General features: G+C 43.2%; 2 protein-coding genes and 1 pseudogene across 3 annotated transcripts in view; all 3 read right to left on the minus strand.

The window, feature by feature from the left end:
* Positions 1-21831, minus strand: part of LOC311030190 — a 163494-nt pseudogene that overhangs the window by 139671 nt on the left and 1992 nt on the right. The window contains exons 2-3 of the transcript XR_014599353.1: positions 15794-15899; positions 14869-14997 (exon numbers count right to left, since the gene is read on the minus strand). The product of XR_014599353.1 is annotated as an uncharacterized misc_RNA (transcript). The remainder of the gene's footprint in view (positions 1-14868; positions 14998-15793; positions 15900-21831) is intronic.
* LOC311030180 (stonustoxin subunit alpha-like) lies at positions 1511-2665 on the minus strand (the record flags this gene model as incomplete). The annotated part of the gene is made up of 1 exon (XM_084035787.1): positions 1511-2665. A coding segment is annotated over one exon (528 nt), but the record flags the coding sequence as incomplete, so codon positions are not given.
* LOC311030193 (protein NLRC3-like) lies at positions 8781-12985 on the minus strand. The gene is made up of 4 exons (XM_084035823.1): positions 12849-12985; positions 11835-11901; positions 11459-11678; positions 8781-10602 (listed from the first exon to the last, which is right to left on the minus strand). Exons 1-4 carry the CDS (start codon positions 12968-12970, stop codon positions 8795-8797), a joined length of 2217 nt encoding a protein of 738 aa, XP_083891949.1. The 5' UTR covers positions 12971-12985; the 3' UTR covers positions 8781-8794.

Here is a 21831-nt window from a genome sequence, read left to right on the forward strand (position 1 = left end):
GAGAGGCTGTGAGGACTTGAAATGGTAGAAATACAAATGGGACAGCACTCGGATTGTCACTTTACTTTGATGACACAAAATATATTATCTAAAAGTGTTGGGTTTTATTTCACGTTTTACAGCCTGATCTGAACGTCTTCCAGACTCTTATCATCCCAGACCAGTCGTAACTCAAATAATGTGTTTACCTCAATAAGCTAAATTAAAATAACTGGTTGATGATTAAACCAGGTGTGTAGGCTATGATGACATGCCTATGATTTCAAGTGTTTTATGTTCCATTTTAAATCTTTAATGTTAAAGTTTCTGCTTAAATGTAATATTCCACACATGTGGTGTCCTATTTGTTTACCTTTTTTTTTTAAGTCCTCCGGGCTTTCCCTGGTAACCCCGTGTTTCACGTTGCAACGCTATGAACTGTGGGTAATTCCCTCAGGCAAAGTCAGCATCGATGCTGATTTACGTAAGTGGGCATAAAGGGCTCAAAATGTCCACGAGCGAGTCCTCGTGCACTTCACGATGTGACCGTGGGACAGACCTGAACCCTCAGGGACTCAATGGGAACGCACATCAAAGTCCGTGAGTCTGTGAGGGGTGACGTTGGGATTTGGCCTTTTTCTCTGAGGAAGGTTCCTAACTGAAGACGTGACCCGGAAGTAAACAAGTGGCCGCCATGATAAGAGCCGTTCAGATTCTCTAAATGCAAAGGAAAGGAGCTCCAATGATCCTTTCAGAGCTCCTTTAGGATACAACGGACCTTCCTTTACCAAAGGAAAGGAGCTCCAATGATCCTTTCAGATCTCCTTTAGGATACAACAGACCTTCCTTTACCAAAGGAAAGGAGCTCCAATGATCCTTTCAGAGCTCCTTTAGGATACAACAGACCTTCCTTTACCAAAGGAAAGGAGCTCCAATAATCCTTTCAGAGCTCCTTTAGGATACAACAGACCTTCCTTTACCAAAGGAAAGGAGCTCCAATGATCCTTTCAGATCTCCTTTAGGATACAACAGACCTTCCTATACAAAAGGAGTTAAAGTGCTACCCACCTCGGCCGTTCATGAAAACAAACCATATGCATATTTAACAATCACTTTCATGCAGACATATAGTAATTGGAATTGTGTTGATAAATGTGTCTATTATAAGTGAAGGAGTTGCATTCATGAAGGACCACAAGTTGCATTTATGGACAGTTTGCAGTCTTGGTTTTGGGACACTCTGGTCTGAGTCTCATCAACGGCCCTAACTTTACCCTCAGGATCCACTTTTAACTCACATTCTTTGTATTATTATTTTATTTGAACATGTTCTCATGTAACTTCCTTATTACACAGAGCTTTTGTCTTTTTCTTATTTCAGTCGTTTGATTTGAATCCACACATTCTCTCATCTTGATCTTAATCAATTTCCTTTTGGAGAATATTATGCGTTACTCACTGCGTCTAGGCCGAGGTGAAGCTGACGATAAAATAGTGGCAAAACGCCTCCGACCTTTATTTGGGTCCGCAGTGTCGGAGTTGCCCAGAGCCGAGATGCAGCCAGCGGACGCTTCTCTTCTTCCAAGCCTGTTGGTGACGCCGGATTCAATTCAACGGAGGTTCACTGCAGCAAAGTCAACATTTATACACGTTCACATGCATCATGCAGCCGTCTTCATCAGCTGGTCTGTGTATCTCTCAACATCACCCAAGAGCAAGCGTTATAAAGCGTTGATGAATGGAAAATCACAGCTGCAGCATCATCATAGTTTATAATTCCTTAGTGGATTTAGCAGGAGCATTTTCTCCAACAATGAAGAAACAGTTTAATATGTTTTTTTATTTGTAATATGTTAAATACATTATGTTTTCTATTCTAACCTGTGTGTGCTGTGTTTCATGTTGATGGTTTTCACTGGACAGCAACTAGTTGCTCCAGTCACTAATGCATGTTCCTCAACACGACAAGGTTCAGTCTAAAGACAAAGCCATCCCGATATACTCCATTCATTTAAGTACATTTACACAAACATTAATACATTTACAACAAGTACAAGGAGGAATGAACCTGACTGATTACAAACTGCAATGTTTTCATTCACATCTTTGCATTGACTCTGAATGTAATCGCACCGCTTTGTGTTTGTTGTGAACAGTTTCAGAGACACAGAGACACTGATCCATCCCAGAGTCTAAACCCAGGATAAAGAGGTTCAGTGAATGTGGTGTTGATGGTGTGGAGGTGGATCAGTTTGTTAGAGGAGACTCTGTAGAAGGTCAAGTTGCCAGCAGGACAGTCCAAGTACACTGCTACCACACCAGAGGAGGAGGAGGAGGAGGAGGAGGAGGAGGAGGGGATGAGTGTTTGTTTTCTTTTGTGCCAGACAGAGTAACGACCATCAGAACAACTCAGACACCAGGACTGATCATTCCATCCAAACCAAGAGTCGTCTCCTCTCCTCTTGATTCCTCTGTAACTCACTGATATATAAACCCCTCCTCTCCACTGGACCTCCCAGTAACAGCGACCAGTCAGACCGTCTCTACACAGCAGCTGAGGCCATGAGACAAATCTGTCTGGATGATCTGGATATGACTGGTCGTCTGACACATATGTCACCTCCCTGTTGGTGTCGTCCAGTTTGAGTTTTCTGCTAACTGTGTTTGTGTCCAGTTCCAGTTCACAGACATCTGATGGAGAGAACAAACACAATGCAGCTAAAGGTTATTGTTGGAGACAATTGGGTGTTTTTTGGTGTGTGTTTTGAAAGCTTAATAAATATACTTTGGGTATTAGTATATGACATCACAAGGGGGCGGTAACTTGATGGTGATGGGTCACGTCACCCATTTCATTGATAAATAGACACCGGTGTGTAGTGGTGTGTGTTTTGTTGGATCACAGAGAAAAACACAGTGTTGGGGAACTAGCAGGAGCAGATTCAGTTATTAATAGATAATTATTAATATCAATACTCAGTCTCAATATAAAGGAGTTTGTACTCAAATGCCAATAATTAATAACTATTAGAATATGAGTACAAACAGTTGAAGGATTTGTGAATTCTTCACAGAGAAGAGGTTGATATCATTCATTCTTATACAACATTAATAAACACAGCAGTATGTTCATAAGGGGTTTATTAACAATAAACAAAGAAACATACACTAAGTCCAAGTGGCCTATCTAACTAAATACTATACAAGTGTGTGTGTGTGTGTGTGTGTGTGTGTGTGTGTGTGTGTGTGTGTGTGTGGGTGTCGACCAGTCAGCCATGTGGAGTGGGGGTGTTCTTTGTGGGAGGCCGTGTGGTCCTGCCTGGAGAACAGGTTTCTATATATGTGTATAATTAGTGTAATATATGTAGAGCCGTTAGGAAAGTTGGATTAGTGAGAACGCAACCTGTCTGTTCTGGATCACTGACGATCAACAGACAAAACAAAAACACTACAAAATTACATCGTTGGTCCTAAAAATATCACAGTTTGGCCTTAAATTACTAAAGATGGACACCAGACCAACCTGTGGTCTGGTCTCTGGAATTATGTGAGCTACTATCTAGACCTCTGGGGGACCACAGACAGTCTCTGGTTTCTCCACATAGTCTGGGGTCTGGTCTCTGGACTAATGTGAGCTACTATCTAGACCTCTGGGGGACCACAGACAGTCTCTGGTTCCTCCACATAGTCTGGTCTGGTCTCTGGACTAATGTGAGCTACTATCTAGACCTCTGGGGGACCACAGACCCAGGAGACAACATCTGGTTCCTCCATTTAGGATTCAGGGACGTCAGGAAAACAGGAGGACGATCTCATCACTGAGACGCTTTAGAGACACAGAGGAATTTATCTCTTCAGTTGAAATATTTAAACATAAACCCGACTACGTGAATGTTGCGTGTTTGTCTCCGTTGCCGTCCGGCAGGAATTGGCGTCCGTTTGTGTCTCTGCGTTGACTTTGTGTGTAATTGAGTGTGAAAATGTGGCGTTTGGTGTGAACACAACACGACATCTTTACAGCCACGAAGAAACAAACGCTGCATCCTGATAGAAACGTGATCATCGGATTTCAGTCATGAACACGTTCAAATCTGGAGCAGCTGAGTTACTGAAGACATACTCACACTTCCTCAGACCAGGTCTCAGTCTCTGCTGTCCCCCATGGTCCACCCTGCAGGAAGACATTCAAAGACCTCAATCAGGTCCACCATTAAACATGAACCCCAGTTCCTCAGTCAGAGACGGAGACACAGTCTGGAGCTGTTGTCCATCTGTCCTCACCTGAGTGTCCAGTCTGAAGTCTGTCCATCTGTCCTCACCTGAGAGAGTCCAGTCTGATGTCCGTCCATCTGTCCTCACCTGAGAGTGTCCAGTCTGATGTCCGTCCATCTGTCCTCATCTGAGAGTCCAGTCTGATGTCTGTCCATCTGTCCTCACCTGAGAGTGTCCAGTCTAATGTCTGTCCATCTGTCCTCACCTGAGAATGTCCAGTCTGATGTCTGTCCATCTGTCCTCACCTGAGTCTCCAGTCTGATGTCTGTCCATCTGTCCTCACCTGAGAGTGTCCAGTCTAATGTCTGTCCATCTGTCCTCACCTGAGAATGTCCAGTCTGATGTCTGTCCATCTGTCTTCACCTGAGTGTCCAGTCTGATGTCTGTCCATCTGTCCTCACCTGAGAGTGTCCAGTCTGATGTCTGTCCATCTGTCCTCACCTGAGAGTGTCCAGTCTGATGTCTGTCCATCTGTCCTCACCTGAGAGTGTCCAGTCTGATGTCTGTCCATCTGTCCTCACCTGAGAGTGTCCAGTCTGATGTCTGTCCATCTGTCCTCACCTGAGAGTGTCCAGTCTCCAGTGTGGACCCTCCAGTCCAGCAGACAGCAGCTTGACTCCTGAGTCTCCTGGATGATTGTAGCTCAGGTCCAGCTGTCTCAGATAGGAGGGGTTGGAGTCCAGAGCTGAGGCCAGAGAAGAACAGCTGTCCTCTGTGATGAGACAACCTGACAGACTGAAGACACACACACTACTGTCACTTCTGGGGACTTTACATAGACTTATGTCCATTTGTCCACTTTTTAAAATGATAAAAAGTGATATTTGTCTTTTGTTGTGTTGATGTTGTACTGGGTGGGATAAGCGTGGCTGAGTGATGGACAGAGACGGACAGAGGAGGACGTTAAAAGAAAGACAAGAGACGAGCTGAAATGATTGAGGGAGAAATTGAAGCGTTAGAAAAGAGAAGAAACAACAGTTGAAACAGTCTATGTGGTCTGTCTTCAGACCTGGTGTGCCAACAAAGATCTGGTATTGATTTTAAACCATCTAGCAAAGAAAAAAGGCTGGAATTCAATAACATTTCAACAATGTTTATAGTTTTCATATTGAACTGGAGGAATTATGAATAACAAGTACTCTGATAATAACAGTAAAATACAAAACACAGCTTTGAAAATGTGCTTCTTAAGAGTCTCAGAACATATGAGGCATTCAGGTGTTCAACTGCCAGTTGGAAGAAAAGAGTCTTGATTCAAAGCTCTGTTCTCACTGTCAGCGTTCCTCTTTGAGAGCAGCCGTGTGAACTTATCTATCGACTCTAGATCTCACCGACCTGACTGACGTTTATCACCTCCACTCTCTGATCCATCTGTCAGCTGTCAGTGAGTCTCGTCAGTTGTCACCATAGAAACGTCACTCACAGAAACTCCAGTTTGCACAGATTTGATTAAGTTCAGAGTTAACGTTTCACCCCGTTGCATTACTGGGTAATTTAGTGTTTGTGAGTAGCAACCAGTGTGATGATTTAGCCTCCAACCATCTGAACCAGTGTAGTGATGCTAACGCTGCAGCAGTAAAATGGAAACGCTCCGTCATCATTTAATAATTCTGAATGATCTATCAGTTATGGGTCTGGGTCCTGATAGGACGGGGTCTGGGTCTGGATCTGGGCCAAGCTCCACCTCTTAGTGACCCTTGCTATAGGCAGTGTTGGGCAAGTTACTTCAAAAGCGTAATGCATTATTTATTACGTGTTACTGTCATTTCAAAGTAATTAGTTACATTACAATATTAGGCCTACTGTCTTTGAATTGTAAGGCATTACACTACTTTTACATTACTTTTGCATTACTTTTCGCCAAAATAAAAGGACATTTTTGTTCTCGATAGATCTTCTTGTGTTCAATGCAGCTCATTACCCAGCAGGATGTGATGTTTTTCGCTTCAAAATAAAAGAACGAAAAACGGAAAATGACTCGTATCCCGTTATTCGTTTAAAAAACGGAAAACGAGAAACAGAAAACGACTCGTTAACTGATATTAGATATTGTCTTCATGAATGGGATTCGGGGATGAAATAACAGGGCCATTTTTCATTCCAGATTTGCTGTACGTCTTTTTTAATGACCCGGAAGGCGCTGCGAAATTACCTGAAAGCCTACCTGAGACATTTAGGGGAGCTCTAAAACACTGTTCATTAACGCTCTGACAGCGTCTGACGCTCGCGTTTTGAAATAAACCTACTGTTTTAAACTCGCACCAAAAGCGTTATGACGCGGACATAAAAGCGGTTCAAAACCGACGGGGAGAATCGGAGCCTCCGCCTCTTCGCCGCCGCCCCTCAGCTGTTGATCCTCGGTGTGCCGGGTCGGCTGCGCTCTGACCGACCGGGAGCCGCTCCGTGAGTCGGTGTCCAGCTCATGGAGCCTGCTAACAACAGCGCTTAATTAACATAGTGTAGAGTCACACGGACCGGCTTTCACACTTTTCCAAAAGTGGAGCGTATGCCCATCTCGCGATCGCGAATGTAGAGTCAATTGATTTCGGGTTTAAAATGCATTGTAACGTCATCATAAATGTGTGCACATGTTGGTGTTAAAATGGTGTTTTGTCTCCGCCGTGCAGACGAGTTAGAAGCTTTAAACTTTGAATTAAAACTGTCAGCAGCATCAAAATGTCTGGTTGGTTCATGTTCAGTTGTCAGAGTTGATATTCCAATCAGGCTTCAACCTCTGGTTCAGAAAAGTGAAGTCAAGCCTGAAGGTCCTTAAAGCTGCATTCTCTCTGCTGGCCACTAGGGGGTGTTTTCATGAATAATATGTCTTCATTGCATCTGCATAGCTTTGAGTCTGCATGTGGGTCCTCCCTGCTGCTTCAGCCACCGTGACAACAATATTAGTTCATTTCATATAAAACTCAATAAACTCAACTGTATAGAAAGTGGTTCAAACTGGCTCCACCTTGACAGCAGAGACAGTCTGGTGTTGTAGTTCAGGCTCACATGTTCATGGAGTGACGTTCACAAACGTAGACTGACGTTTGCAACAGCATTTATAAACGCCAGGTGGATTTATAAAACTATTAAAACATGGAAATGCAGGGAAAAGATAAACAAGAGGTTTGGTTTTGATAAAAGTTTTGTTTTTTTCTTTTGCTGGCAAGTCGTTAGCAGCAGAAACAGTATTTCATCATCATGTTAACAGATTAGTAGCAAACGTGTCTTTTTAGGAATACATGAATATAAATAACTGAATATTTGGTGCATGTAAACGCATCATTGAAAGCTTCATAGGTAAACTTCTCAAAGTAGTTGAATCTGACCTGAGAGTTTCCAGTCGACAGTGTGGACTCTCCAGGCCAGCAGACAGCAGCTTCACTCCTGAATCCTGCAGGTGGTTGTTACTCAGGTCCAGGTCTCTTAGACTGGAGGACTGGGAGCTGAGAACTGAGGACAGACCTTCACAGCTTCTCTCTGAGAGCTTACAGCCACTGAGTCTGAAGAGGAATCAGAAATTAGTGATGAAACAATTACAAACAACTGTTCATCACCTCAGGTTCTAACATTATTATCATAATGAAGTTAAATGATGTTTAACATGTTTGTTCATCAGGTTATTGTTGCAGCTGGGTGGTGTATTAGGCTCCATGGTGAGGTTAACGTCACACTGTGCCATCTGTTTATTTCTGTCTGAGTCTTCTTTCAAGACTCTCACGTGACTCCGTTTCACCAATCAAACGCAGCCAGGCAGTCACATGACAGCACACAAACTCTCCACGCCCGGTTATAGATAGAACTCTTTTAACGTTTTTTAATTCTAAATCCTTGTCATTCAGAGACAAATGTGCATAAATATGCAAGTGTATGTGCAATCATTTATGGAGGAGTCACAATATACCGCCCACTTTTTGAAATCCCCCCGACTTTTACCGTCTAACGTCAGTGAATCTGTCGATCCTATTTCACTTTCAGTTGTGAATCAGTTCATTTCTGAATGTTTCTGATGTGAGATTCTGTTTGTAGCTGCTCATCACTCAGATTCTTGTGGGTCGAGTCATTCTTATGTCGACAAAACTCAGAGAAAAGTTAGAATAAATGTCTTCGACATGACTATCGATCACTGTGTGTGTGTGTGTGTGTGTGTGTGTCGGTGAAACAGACAGAGAGGAGAGACGCTGGATGAAGCGGTGAGCTGTGTTTTTTCTTTTCTTTCAGCTGAGGTGACAAACGCTTCATGTTAGAGAAAGCATTGATTTTTATGTAACTGGGGGGGTTAGCTGCCCTTCCAACGTCTATGCCTCCTGGTAGTCTCTCAGATCACCAGGTGCGGGGCCACAATAATCAGAATTTACTCAGAAGTTACTCAGTACTCGAGTAGTTTTTTCACTAAATACTTTCTTACCTTTACTGTTAAGTAACTATTTAGAACTACTTTTTACTTCTTTACCTTTTACAGTTGGGAAAACCAATCAAATGGTTCAGAATGCAGATAGAACCTTGTAATTCCAAGATGGTTTGTTGTTTTCTGAATGAAAAACTATATTTACAGAGCTTTGCTGGAGGCTTGGACCACCGGCAGCAGCCTCAGAAGAGCCTCCTCTGAAGCAGAGTATTCCTTCAGGTCAAACACGTCCAGATGTTTTTCTGAAGACAGTAAGATGAAGACCAGAGCTGACCACTGACCAGGAGACAGTTTCATGTAGGAGAGACGTCCTGAAGTCAGATACTGTTGGATCTCCTCCACCAGAGAACGATCATTCAGTTCATTCAGACAGTGGAACAGATTGATGCTTCTCTCTGGAGACAGATCCTCATTAAGCTTCTTCTTGATGTACTGGACTGTTTCCTGATTGGTCTGTGAGCTACTTCCTGTCTGTGTCAGCAGACCTCGTAGGTGTTTCTGATTGGTCTCTAGTGACAGACCCAGAAGGAAGCGGAGGAACAGGTCCAGGTGTCCGTTTGGACTCTGTAAAGCCTTGTCCACAGCTCTCTGGTGCAGATGTTTTGGTTTAGGTTTGTCTCTGGAGACTTTAGACCACCAGGAGGTTGTTGGTTCTTCTGCCATCAGATTGACACCAGAGTTGACGAAGGTCAGATGGACATGAAGAGCAGCCAGAAACTCCTGAACACTCAGATGGACGAAGCAGAACACCTGGTCCTGGTACAGTCCTCTCTCCTCTCTGAAGACCTGTGTGAACACTCCTGAGTACACTGAGGCTGCTTTGATATCGATGCCACACTCTTTCAGGTCTGGTTCATAGAAGATCAGGTTTCCTTTCTGCAGCTGCTCAAAAGCCAGTTTTCCTAGAGACTTAATCATCTTCCTGCTTTGTGGACTCCAGTGTGGATCCGAATCAGCTCCTCCATCATACTTGACGTTCTTCAGTTTGGACTGAACCACCAGGAAGTGGATGTACATGTCGGTCAGGGTCTTGGGCAGCTCCCCTCCCTCCCTGGTCTTCAACACGTCCTCCAGAACTGTAGCAGTGATCCAGCAGAAGACCGGGATGTGGCACATGATGTGGAGGCTTCGTGAGGTCTTGATGTGGGCGATGATCCTGTTAGCCTGCTCCTCATCTCTGAACCTCTTCCTGAAGTAGTCCTCCTTCTGTGGGTCAGTGAACCCTCTGACCTCTGTCACCCTGTCAACACACTCAGGAGGGATCTGATTGGCTGCTGCAGGTCTTGTGGTTATCCAGAGACGAGCAGAGGGAAGCAGTTTCCCCCTGATGAGGTTTGTCAGCAGTACATCCACCGAGGTGGACTCTGTAACATCAGTCAGGATCTCATTGTTGAGGAAGTCCAGAGGAAGTCGACACTCGTCCAGACCATCAAAGATGAACACAACCTGGAACTCTTCAAACCTGCAGATTCCTGCTTCTTTGGTTTCGGTGAAGAAGTGATGAATGAGTTCCTCCAAGCTGAACTTCTTCTCTTTCAGCAGGTTCAGCTCTCTGAAAGTGAATGGAAACGTGAACTGTATGTCCTGGTTGGCTTTGTCTTCAGCCCAGTCCAGAGTGAACTTCTGTGTTAACACTGTTTTCCCGATGCCAGCCACTCCCTTTGTCATCACTGTTCTGATTGGTTCATCCCTTCCAGGTGAGCCTTTAAAGATGTCTTCTTGTCTGATGGTTGTTTCTGGTCTGTCTGGTTTCCTGGATGCCGTTTCAATCTGTCTGACCTCATGTTCCTCATTGACCTCTGCAGTCCCGCCCTCTGTGACGTGGAGCTCCGTGTAGACCTGATTCAGGAGGGTTGGGTTTCCTGCTCTTGTGATGCCCTCAAACAAACACTGGAACTTCTTCTTGAGGTTAGACTTGAGTTTACGTTGGTACACTGCACCAGCGGTTCCTGAATAAACAACAAAGGAACCCAGTTAGTGGATCCTACAGACCCTTTTACAGTCTATGAACAAGCCATGTGTTAGAGCCATGTATTCCTATAGTCCTCAGTAGTAGTGACATCATGAGCTTCTTTCATGATCAAATCAAACTAATGGAGACAAAATCAATCAGGTGCACCTGATGAAGCCAACAGAAGTAAAATAAAAGACATTTACAAGACAAACAGAACTGGAAGGATATATAACCCTTTGAACTGCAGCTGTAAAGCTCAGTGAGTCAGTCTAGAAATAAAGAGCCTCTTGTATCGCCTCAATTCGCCGTTTTGGTTTTGAAAGGAAAATTCACCAGAATTAGATTTTTAAGGCAACAAAACAGAAACACTGAATTCTGGTTGAAAACATGGAGGTGTCCTCGTAGAAGCCTGTTTTAAATACATTTTTGTTTTCATCTACCAACTATTTAGTTCCTAGCTGAAAGTCACCAGTTAACAAGGTCACTGGGTGAAGTGAAACACCTGTTCCTCTGAAACGGTCGTGATCCTGTCTGAACTCTGTAGAACTTGAGTCTGTTGGAATATTGATTCTGACAACCGAACACGTAACAAGCAGACATTTAGATGCTACTAACAGTTTAAATTCACTGTTTAAAGCTTCTAACTCGTCTGGATGGTTGAAGCAAATCAACATTAACATTGACATCATGCGTACATATATTTATGATGACATTGGCTGTATTCGGGTCTGTAGACAACCAGAGAACCTAAACATTGAAGTTGTGTGCAGCCTATTAGGAGAAATATGAAGTTCTTCATGTTGAATCCTTCTCTTCTTTCCACCATGTTAAATCTGTTAAAATCCTCTTACTGATCTGCAAACAGTCAGCCAGCTCCTCCTGCTTCATTCTCCTCAGGAAGTGCACTGTGATCTTCTGAAATGCCTCTCTGTTCCTCCTCTGCTCTTCATCCTCACCGTCCAACAACTCCTCGTCCTCATTCTCCAAGCATTCTGGGTAATCTGGACTCAGGACCTTCTGGATCTTCTTCAGCTCGTTCTTCACAAAAGTGACGATGTTCTCCTCCAGCAGCTGGAACAGAAGGATAAACTGAACATGAACTCTAAAGAACCCAACATGGGATTCATGTGTGGGTCTGAGCAGCATGGAGACCACTAGAACCTGTTCAGCATTGAATCTGTAGTTGATGTGGTTAATAGTGTAAGGTGAGCTTGTACATGTACTCACCATAAATATGGAGTCCAGGTCTGTTTGATGCTGCTGGGTCAACAGAACCTCTGAGATCTGCTGAACTCTGTGGAGAAAACCAAGTTTAAAGAGTCACTAAACCACAGACTGTAGATCAGAAGTGGACGTTGTCATGGCGACATCGCCTGTTGGTTTGTGGACTACAGTTTTGAAGCCTCAGATTCTGCACAAAGGGTGGATCTGATGAACACAAGCGGCAGAGCGGCACCCAGAGCGGCAACCTTACTGGATCTGGATCCATCTGGATTCTGGTGTGAAGCTGCTAACAAAGTTAGCTTCATAGTTCAAGGTCAACTTTACAGCTAAGTGTTTAAGTCATCTTAGTAGCTAACCAGCATTGGTAGTGTGGTAGCAACCTGTCAATCAGCAGGTAAGCCCCGCCCCCTAAAGCATCCCCTGCTTTCTGGTCTGGTGGACTGTAAATGGACCATAATGTACTAAATGAACATCATGCTGGATTGAAGAAGACTTGAAACTAGAGATTGAGACCATAAACTCATGTTTACAATGTTTACTGAGATAATACATCAAGAGAGAAGTAGGACCATTTTCTCATAGACTTCTATACAACCAGAGAGGAGTCGCCCCCTGGTGGCCAGCAGAGAGAAGTAGGACCATTTTCTCATAGACTTCTATACAACCAGAGAGGAGTCGCCCCCTGGTGGCCAGCAGAGAGAAGTAGGACCATTTTCTCATAGACTTCTATACAACCGGAGAGGAGTCGCCCCCTGGTGGCCAGCAGAGAGAAGTAGGACAATTTTCTCATAGACTTCTATACATCCAGATAGATTGACAGTTTAAGGCACTTCAGCGTTGGCTTCACTTTACGGAACTGGTCAGCTCCGATGTAAACCCACTTTAGCACATCTTAGCTTAGCTTAGCTTGCAGTAGCTGTCACGTTAGCCAATTTAGCTTCTCACTGACTCTTAACTTTTCTCTGGCTGGTCTAGACCTGATTCATCCTCTAAGGAGGGTTCAGGTTTAGTTCTTACCTTCCATCAGCAGCATGGTCAACTTTAAATGTAATAAAGCGGGGCATAGACCAGTCACTCTTCATGGAGACACAGCTGGGACCAGTTCCAGGTCCAGGGGAGTCTGGTCTCTGCTGCTGCATCCTGATACATTAAATACAATTTCAGATTCTAACTAGTTGAGCTTCATGAATCAGTTTGCTCTGTTTATCTTTATATTGATGAGTCTTGCTCTAAGAGACGATGCTAGTGTCTCAATACTCAATACTCAATACTATAAATGGATCTGGGTCACATTAGACCACGTTGTGGACCCGACTTAGTCCTGCACTGTGGATCCGACTTAGTGCTGCACTCAGCGTTTTGCTAGCATAATGTTAGCTTTGTGGTTTGTAGCTGAGCCTAAGGGTTCTATAAGCTGAGCGGACTAGAAATATCTCCCGTTGCCAAGTCGTATCTAAGGTCCGTCCTATTAACGGGAGCAGTGGACAATGTTTCCGTTGCATGAGAACCTTATGGGGTGACAATTGTAGAAGAAAATGTGTTACCTTACATCTCTTATTTGTTCCCCATATAATGTTCCTTTCTCTCGGGAACATCAAATGTCCTGCTGAGCTGTTTCTATTGAATTTAACCCTTGCAGTCTTGATGAAAAGACTCTTTGATCTTTCCCTCTTCCTGAACTGTTTGTCTTTCATACATTGATCAAGGCCCGATGAGTGACCCCTGTAGTGACATCGTCTAGCTCTCCCGAGAACGGTCACACCTTGTAGATATCAACAGATGTCTCTTCCTCTGCAGAGAGACATGTGTTGATTCAATGCAAATCCACTCATGACACCTTCCCTTTTGTTCTCTCGACTGTCCTGTATAAATCCAACTCGGCCAGGCCATTCAACAGACTGGATCTTCATAGATACACTGTGAATTTCTTTTCTCCACTGTCAGTGATTAAACCTCATTTGAACCAGCTACAGAATTGGACCTGAAGAGTTTTCTTCCACACAATGATGGGGAAACGGAGTTATGACTCGTGAAACAACTTTACATTTTGGTTGCAAAATCTCCACTGGGCGTCTGATGGTTCTGTCCTTCACGTAGTCCATTACCTCCTGATAATAGACACCTCCTCGGGTATTATCAGTTATGTTAAAACCTAAAATAAGAGTCTGGTGGATATAAAGTGTCTTACTTAATACTCTACAACCTCCCTTGAGTGAGAGGAAGACGGTGCTTGAGTTTAGTGTCTGTTTAGTTTGGAGTCTTTCTGTTCTTAGCTTAGCTTAGCCTGGCCGCTACTCTTCTATGTCATTAACGCTTTACTTTTCCCGTCTATGAGTCTTTTCTTTCAAGAGGTTTTCTCCTCATTGTCTCTTTAAGGTTGGATTTATTGGGACCTCACCATTAGGACTACACAATGCGGCCTACAAAAGCCTCCACATGCGGTCATGAAGGAACAAAGGAGATAAAAAACTACAACCTCCATTTTAGTTTCACTTCTCACCTGGGTGCGAAGTGCAACGTCACACAACTGGTGCCCTATTGGCTGACAACCATTATTTTATTATTTTATTGAATTGTTTGATTGTTTCATACTTCTATGCCAATGATCACGATCCTTGGCATGTGAGTATAAGACCTTTTATATTGAGACTGAATACAGTTTTAGCTTATCTTTTCCCTGATCCCAGGGTGGTGCCCCGTTTATTCATGATTATATCATGATATATCGATATATTAAATATAGTTATTAATATTGATAATCATATTGACATTAATAATTAGCTGTTGATAACCAAATCTGCTCCTGCTACATCCCCAACAGATTGTTTATTTCATATTGTGTAGTTTAATCCCAGTTAAAAAGGATTTAATTGGTCCTTTCTGTTCGAGCTTCAGTGAAACAAGAGACTGTCACTCATCGTGGCTCAGAAGACAGAACGGGTTGCAGGATTCAGGGCTGGTGGACTCTGAGTTATTGATTAAGGTGCTGGTCTAGACCTGATTCATCCTCTAATGAGAGTTCAGGTTCAGTTCTTACCTTCCATCAGCAGCTTGGTCACCTTTAAAGTTAATAATGATAGGCATAGACCAGTCACTCTTTATGGATACACAGCTGGGTCCAGGTCTTGGTCCAGGTCCAGGGGAGTCTGGTCTGTGCTGCTGCATCCTGATGCAATAAATACAATTTAAGAAATAATTTTACTATGATATTATCCCAATACAATATTATCATGATACATAGGTCACGATATGGAGGAAACCCCCCCTTCCTATCTGCAATGTCATGAGTGGTGCAAATAAACATAAAACGATCCTGCTGTCAAACTAAGTAGTGTGAGGGGCAAGTTGCATTGTGGGAGATTGGCAGTTCAGACCATCACATTATTCATTCAGCAAATGTTTCATGTGTGTAAATTACAAACCACTCAGGTGGAAGATTCCATCAGCTGTTGTGAGTTATTGTTGATCGACACTGTGTTTTTGTGGTCCAACAGACCAACAGAGAAAAGATCTGAATTTCCCAGTTAAACTTTCATTCCTATCATATCAATATTTGAAGCTGATCAGCTGAAGTGTCAGCAGGTTACAGCGTCAGGTCCAGGTGTGTGTCAGGTTAATATTTAATCTGAATATTTATTTGACTCATCAAACTTTACTGCTTCTTCTTCTCAGACAACTAACAGTATTGAAGGCAATTAAAGCTTCTGGTCTCAGTGATTGTTCACCAAAGTGAAAACAAATGGATTCAACAGTCGACACTAGATTCAGATCATCCCCTACATGGACTACAAATGTCTGGACCAAGACCTGATTCTTCACCTCAGGACAGTCAGATAATAACAAGGTTCAGTTTTAAACTCAATAAAGCGATCTAGTTAATATCATGTATATTTATGTTGTTGAGTGAGAATCATGATGGTGGAGTGATCTGAGTCCTGGACACTTCGAGATCCTCGTGTCACCTCTGAGCTTTGGTCTGGCTGTCATGTCCCCCATCCTGGGTGGTTTTAGAGGGAAGGACTCCGTCCTCTCGGTCCTCACACTGATTCATAGCAGAGTCTCCACCTGCTGGCAGAGACGTACACTGTCACTACGGCAACACTGACAACAGAGAGGCAAAGTCCCGCCCCTTCCTGTGTCTCCAATGGGACCTCATTTCTTGAAAACTATGAACGGTAGTTAACGGCGAGACCAATAATGTTTTGGTCCCGTTTGAGTTGTACAGCGTCCAGACGACAGCAGGAGAATCTCAAAGGCTTTCAGGACACAGCGAGACACAAAGTTACCGCTCCAGTTACAATATTTCAACTGACTCAAATACGCATTTAGTCCTTGTGTTAATCTTTGAGCTTTTCTTCATAGATAACTTTAGCTTCAATGCTAACATTTTATTCACATTGTAAATAGCTCAGACGTTAATGTCCAACATGAAGCCGTAGGGATGAATCCCTGTTGTCGTTAAACACCGTTGTCGTCCTGTCGTAGGGAGTTAGACCATGTCCATGTGTTTTTGTTTGTTTCTTTTGTTATCGGATTAGCTCGAACTCCGGTCAGGAAGTTACATTGTTACGTTTATTGCTTTGGCCTTTTGTTCGACATGAACTTCCAACAAAGTCTCACAGCAATTAGTGAAACAGTCATGGAATTGTAATCTAGTCATTTGTATATGATGACATGAATTTTACATTTTTTTCCTGGCATTCAGCAAACTGTTTGTACATTCAGTTGGTCGATATTATGCCACAAAACCAATGTTAGCTTTAGAAAACAAAACCAACGTTAACTTTAGACAAAAAAAAATACTACATAGAAAGAATGAAATACTACATAGACATACAGTAGTACACAATGTTGTTTAATGGTTAGATCGGTGTTTTCAGGGACATTTTATTCAGATACATGCTAACTGACCACGTTGACTTCAACTAGCATTGCTAATAAACACTTACAAAACACTTGAGGCAATGCCCTTTAGACGTATTGAAATGACTTTGTGTTTTCCTCAAATCAGACTGGCTTTTTAGACATAGGGAACCTTTTATTTAATTGCAAATGTCGGACGTAAAGGATTTATTTGTCCGTGTTTTCTGTTTCTTGTGTTTAACAGATAAATGAGAAGTTTCTGAGATGCAACGCTGAACATCTGGAGGCAACATTCATGCAGCGATTGGTCAGTCACACTCCAGGGCCCTCGTTTATAAAGCTTGCGTACGCACAAAATGGGGCTGGAAACGTGCGTACGCCACTTTCCACGCAAATGTTGTGATCTATAAAAACCAAACTTGACGGGAAAGTGCGCGTACCCGTAAGCAAACTCTGAGGCATGCGTACCGGTACGCACATTCTGGAGACTGGAAGGGAATCAGCAGTAAACCTGAGAAGAACTATATATTTTTGATGACTCGCACACATTTAATTACACTCCATATCATACGTTAGATCTGCGTTATCATGAGGAACTCCAGCAATGTTTTTGACGTTTTTAATGAGTGATAGTTTTTTTCATATTAACACCTTCTTCTAAAATCTGACTTGTATCTTAAATCAAAATCATTTTGAAATATTGAATCAGCGCCGTCACCGCAGGAGGAGGAGACGGCCCAAATGCATGTAATAAATACAATAAATACCTTCCATTAGATCACTGTAGAACACAGCGGGAATAACTAAATATTCTCCTTATGTATGTGCATATATCATCAACACACATACATACAGCCATTAAGCCATCGTATACTTGTTACACTTTATCCTCCTTTTTAAACCACCAGAGCGCAGAGGAAATGCGCTATAATGAGTGGCACGCTCGTGGAGAGCGCAAATTTATCGATGACCCCGCCGTTGACTGCAGCAGCAATGTGTTGCCACTCGCACTGCGTCTTTTTATTCGTGATCCCGCTGCTGTGACCACTAAATTAAATTATTGTCCGGGCCTCCACCTCCCCAACAAGTGTCTCTTTCTCCGTTTCTGAAAAGTTACGTTTCTTCGCTATTTTTCTGACCTGTCGCCGTGATTCACCACACGGAAACGATTGCATGCCGGCTCATTAACATAGTAAAATGTGGGCGTGTACAGGGCGGGATTCAGGTACGCACACTTGTAGGTGATCCTGTGATTTATAAAGGGAACATTGCATACAGCTTGCGTGCGCACAGTTTTATAAATCAGATTTTTTTTTGGCGCATGCAAACTTTGGCTTTTTGCGTGCGCCAAAACGCACGTACACTTTTAGTAAGGATCCTACGCACAGTTTTATAAATGAGGGCCCAGAGCTGTAGACATGGTTCAATGAGAAGGGATGAGCTGTTGGCTGGAGGATGAGGTCCCACCTGTCCAGACTCATCCAGGTGAGACGCACATTAAATATACATATACTCCTAGTGAACGCATTCACAATGAATGTGGGTAGTTACTGTCCTTTCACCGGTGTTGACAAGAAGACATTTTTTACTTTGTCTTTGAACTAACAGATCCATGTCACCCAATCAACATGAAGAGAGGTGGACTACGAGTACCATGGGGACGAGAGCCGAGGACCTTATTGAGGACTACCATGCAACTATTATCTTCATTGGTCATACATCAACGCTGATGATTAGCTACTCAGTTTATTATGTCACGTTGGTGGTGGACTTTGTTTGGGCCGAAGTATGCGACATAGAAACGAGTTTGAATAATTTATAGTTGAATTAGAATTCCTCAACTTCTGTTATTGCATTAATAACTGAATTTGAATCACATACGTTGAATTTATGGTTGCAGTTATTTTTTTAAATCTTTTTTTTTTCTTTACAGTTTATTAGGCGACATGTAATTCTGTAGTTTTTATTTAGTGTATTTCACAGTAAAAATACTTTGTTAGTAATTATGAAAGCTTCTGCTTTGTAATCAGCTTAAAGCTGTAGTCTACGATTTGAAAGATTTTTCAATTGAGCCAAAATTCATCCAATAGTAGCCATGCGGTCCGCATGGCTACTATTGGCAATTTTGGCTGAGGCTGCGGCGTCAGCGAGGGAGGAGGGGGGGATTGTGGCGAGTGATCGCTGAGCAGTTTGGGATTGGGGACGTACTGCAGTCGGGGTGAGAGAGAAATGCATTTACACCGATAATGTTTCATCATTCGTGGCCAGGGCATGAAACTGGCACCCGCCCACACGCCAAATGCGGGTAGCTTTTGTGATTGGCGGGTGAAACTGTCAATCTCGCTGCCACATTGGCGGGTAGCCAATAAGACAACACAACACTGAGCAAGTGTCAGCGGCTAGTTCAAGCAGCAACTCTCTGGAACTCTCTGTTGACGTCAACTGTCAATCATCTCTATTCTACATTCTGATTGGTACTCGCTTCACTCGCATCGCAGAGAGTTACATTATTTTATCTCCGTCCCCGCCCACATCGCATCGCCTGTCCTGACCACTTCCGCTAGAACACATTCACATTCATTGACAGCTGTCGCTCAGAGATGGGCGAGTGGCGACGTATGTGAACGAGGCTTCAGTCAAAACCAAAACACCAAGGAAGGCTGAGGAATAGTCACCCACTTATATTATTATTAATAATAGTCATGATAAACTAATAATATAAAGGCTCAGCACTGTGTTTTAGTCATTTTTGTTGTTTTCTTGGATGCTTAAACTCCTCAACCCCATTAAGTATGTCAACATTTGTATCAGCACCAGCAGTTTGTAAGAAATTGGTCAGTAATTGATATGTCATATTTTGGTTCTCAGAATTCACCAAATTGATGCATTAAAATGAAATTATTCAAAATGTTCTCCCTGGAGATGTAAAATCCCACTCATTCGGTGTGTTATGGAAGCGTTGTGATTGGAGACGAAACAGCCAATCAGAATTGAGCTTCTCCAAGTCTCTGATTGGTTGCTATTGTGGCACATTTGTAACGCTGTGCCAAGTTGTGCGAGCGTACAGACAAAGTTGAGCGCGCACAGAAGGGACAGATTGAGAGCGCCAGCTCGTTTATTTCCTGTCTTACATTATTAGACCAATTGATTAATCCATGTGTGTCTGACCTCACAACAATGGTCAGGCACACCTGGATTAATCAGTTTGAGTCTTTCAGGCACTGAGGTTTAGTGCTTGCTTATGCCACAAAGTTTTACATGTTTACTAGTGCTGGGCCGTTAACACCATTAACAGCGTTAACTTAACGGCGCCGTTAATACGGCCCGCCCAGCACTAACTTCAACAAACACCCACCTCCGAGAGAAGCACGAGTTTCCTCTTGTTTTGCTTTTTCCCCCTCTTGCTCGCGCCTGACTAGTAGGTTCTTTTCGAAGGCATCACGTCTTCACCTGCAGCTGCTTGACAAGTGCCTGCAGCGTATGTGCATCTGACCAGTGATTGGTCAGATCGATTGCTGTCAATCATTGCAGTGACGGCGCGTGCGGTGTCTCTTCTTCTCTCTCTTCTCCTGCCTCGCGCTGACAGCTGATCTAGTAGCGCGCCCCACGGCTGTGCATATGCGCGTCCTTTGTGCAAAACGGGGCCCCTATTGGATCGCGGGGCCCTACGCACTGTGCGTGTTCTGCGTGTAGGCAGGGGCGGCCCTGAGTGAGAGCAGGGCTGCCAACTTTTCAACAAACCTTGGAGTGAGATTTGGTGGGCCAACCAAGATTTTACCGCATACACGGCCATATTTTGTTTGGCCCATCCAGCATCATTACCATACAGCAAAAACATTTTTTAATACCGTTTATCAGTGGTTCTCAATGTATTAGCCTAACTCAGAGTACAAATAGAACCTATTGACCCAACAGTAAGATACAAGACACAACATGGCTCATTTTGTGCATGTTTACTTTGGGATTCTGTATAAAAAATAAAGTAATCAAATACCAAAATCAAGTCCTTGAGAGCTGTGTGCTCTGTTGTACTTCTGTACTTGTTCTGGTCTCTGCTCTATTGCTTCTTTTAATACTACCACTACTGCTAATGCTACTACTACTATACTACTTCCAACACCAAATGCAGTTGGAACCCAAGGGCTGCACCAGATTTCTGCCTAAAAGCCTATTAAGGCAGTTTTTTCTCGCCACTGTCGCTGTAACGCTTGCCCCTGGGTGATGTTGGGACTTTGAAATATTGACTCTGAACATCATGAGCGTATTCTAGTCCTGCTCAATGTGTTAAGTGTCCTAAGATGACTTCTGTTGTGATATGACACTATAAATAAGATTGAATTAAATTCTGACCATAGACAGTAGGTTCCAACCAAAGAGTAGGCTGAACAGGGCGAGATCCGAGCTCCACCCCCTATGAACTATGAAATCTGTTTTCATTTTTTCCAGAGTCTGTGTTTATTTTTTCCCAAGTTTCGTGTTTTCTGTTTTATTTTTTCTTAATTCTGTGTCTTAAAATGAGCATTCTTTCCATCAAATGGTGTGTAATCATGTGATTGATGACTAAAAATGCAATAAATCAATAAGAAAATATGAGAAATGTTTTGAAGAAAAATTCTAGTAGTCCTTATCCCTTGTGATTCACAGACAAATGTGCATAAAATATGTAAGTGTATGTTCAATCATTTATGGAGGAGTCACAACATACCACCCACTTTTTCAAATCCCCACAAGGACTTTCACCATGTCTTAAAGGAGTCATCACCTGGTTTTATACGTATCCAGCCCCCCTTGGATCGCTTTGGATCAATTCGTAAAACTTATTAGAAAAAAAAAAAAAAAATGTAATCAAACATTGAGCTTGTTCTGACCCTTTTTCGTACCGCGATTTTATCACGCGAGATTACGCGCGAGGTTTTGACTGGTCCGGATGTGCATTGTATAATATGTAATGAGGCGCGCGTTGATTCGCCGCAGGAAGGACAGAGCCGGGGGGGCTTGCCTGCATGCAGACTCCAAAACATAATGGCGGCGCTTCGGCGATTTCAGGTAGCGGACGGGGCGGGGTTGGGTGGTGAAAGAGGGGTGGGCTTATGCAAGTAGCCGCCACGGTGACGTCACCGAAGGCGCAGAATCAAAA

Source organism: Eutrigla gurnardus, assembly GCF_963514095.1.
Source record: "Eutrigla gurnardus genome assembly, chromosome: 19".
Classification (NCBI taxonomy): domain Eukaryota; kingdom Metazoa; phylum Chordata; class Actinopteri; order Perciformes; family Triglidae; genus Eutrigla; species Eutrigla gurnardus.

Excerpts from the sequence above, each read along its gene's own strand:
- LOC311030193 (XM_084035823.1), bottom strand. The coding sequence starts at position 12,970 with ATGCAGCAGCAGAGACCAGACTCCCCTGGACCTGGAACTGGTCCCAGC. Across the intron at positions 11,679-11,834 it reads ACCTGGACTCCATATTTATG|CTGCTGGAGGAGAACATCGT; the intron begins GTGAGTACATGT and ends CTTCTGTTCCAG. Across the intron at positions 10,603-11,458 it reads GGCTGACTGTTTGCAGATCA|GAACCGCTGGTGCAGTGTAC; the intron begins GTAAGAGGATTT and ends TTGTTTATTCAG.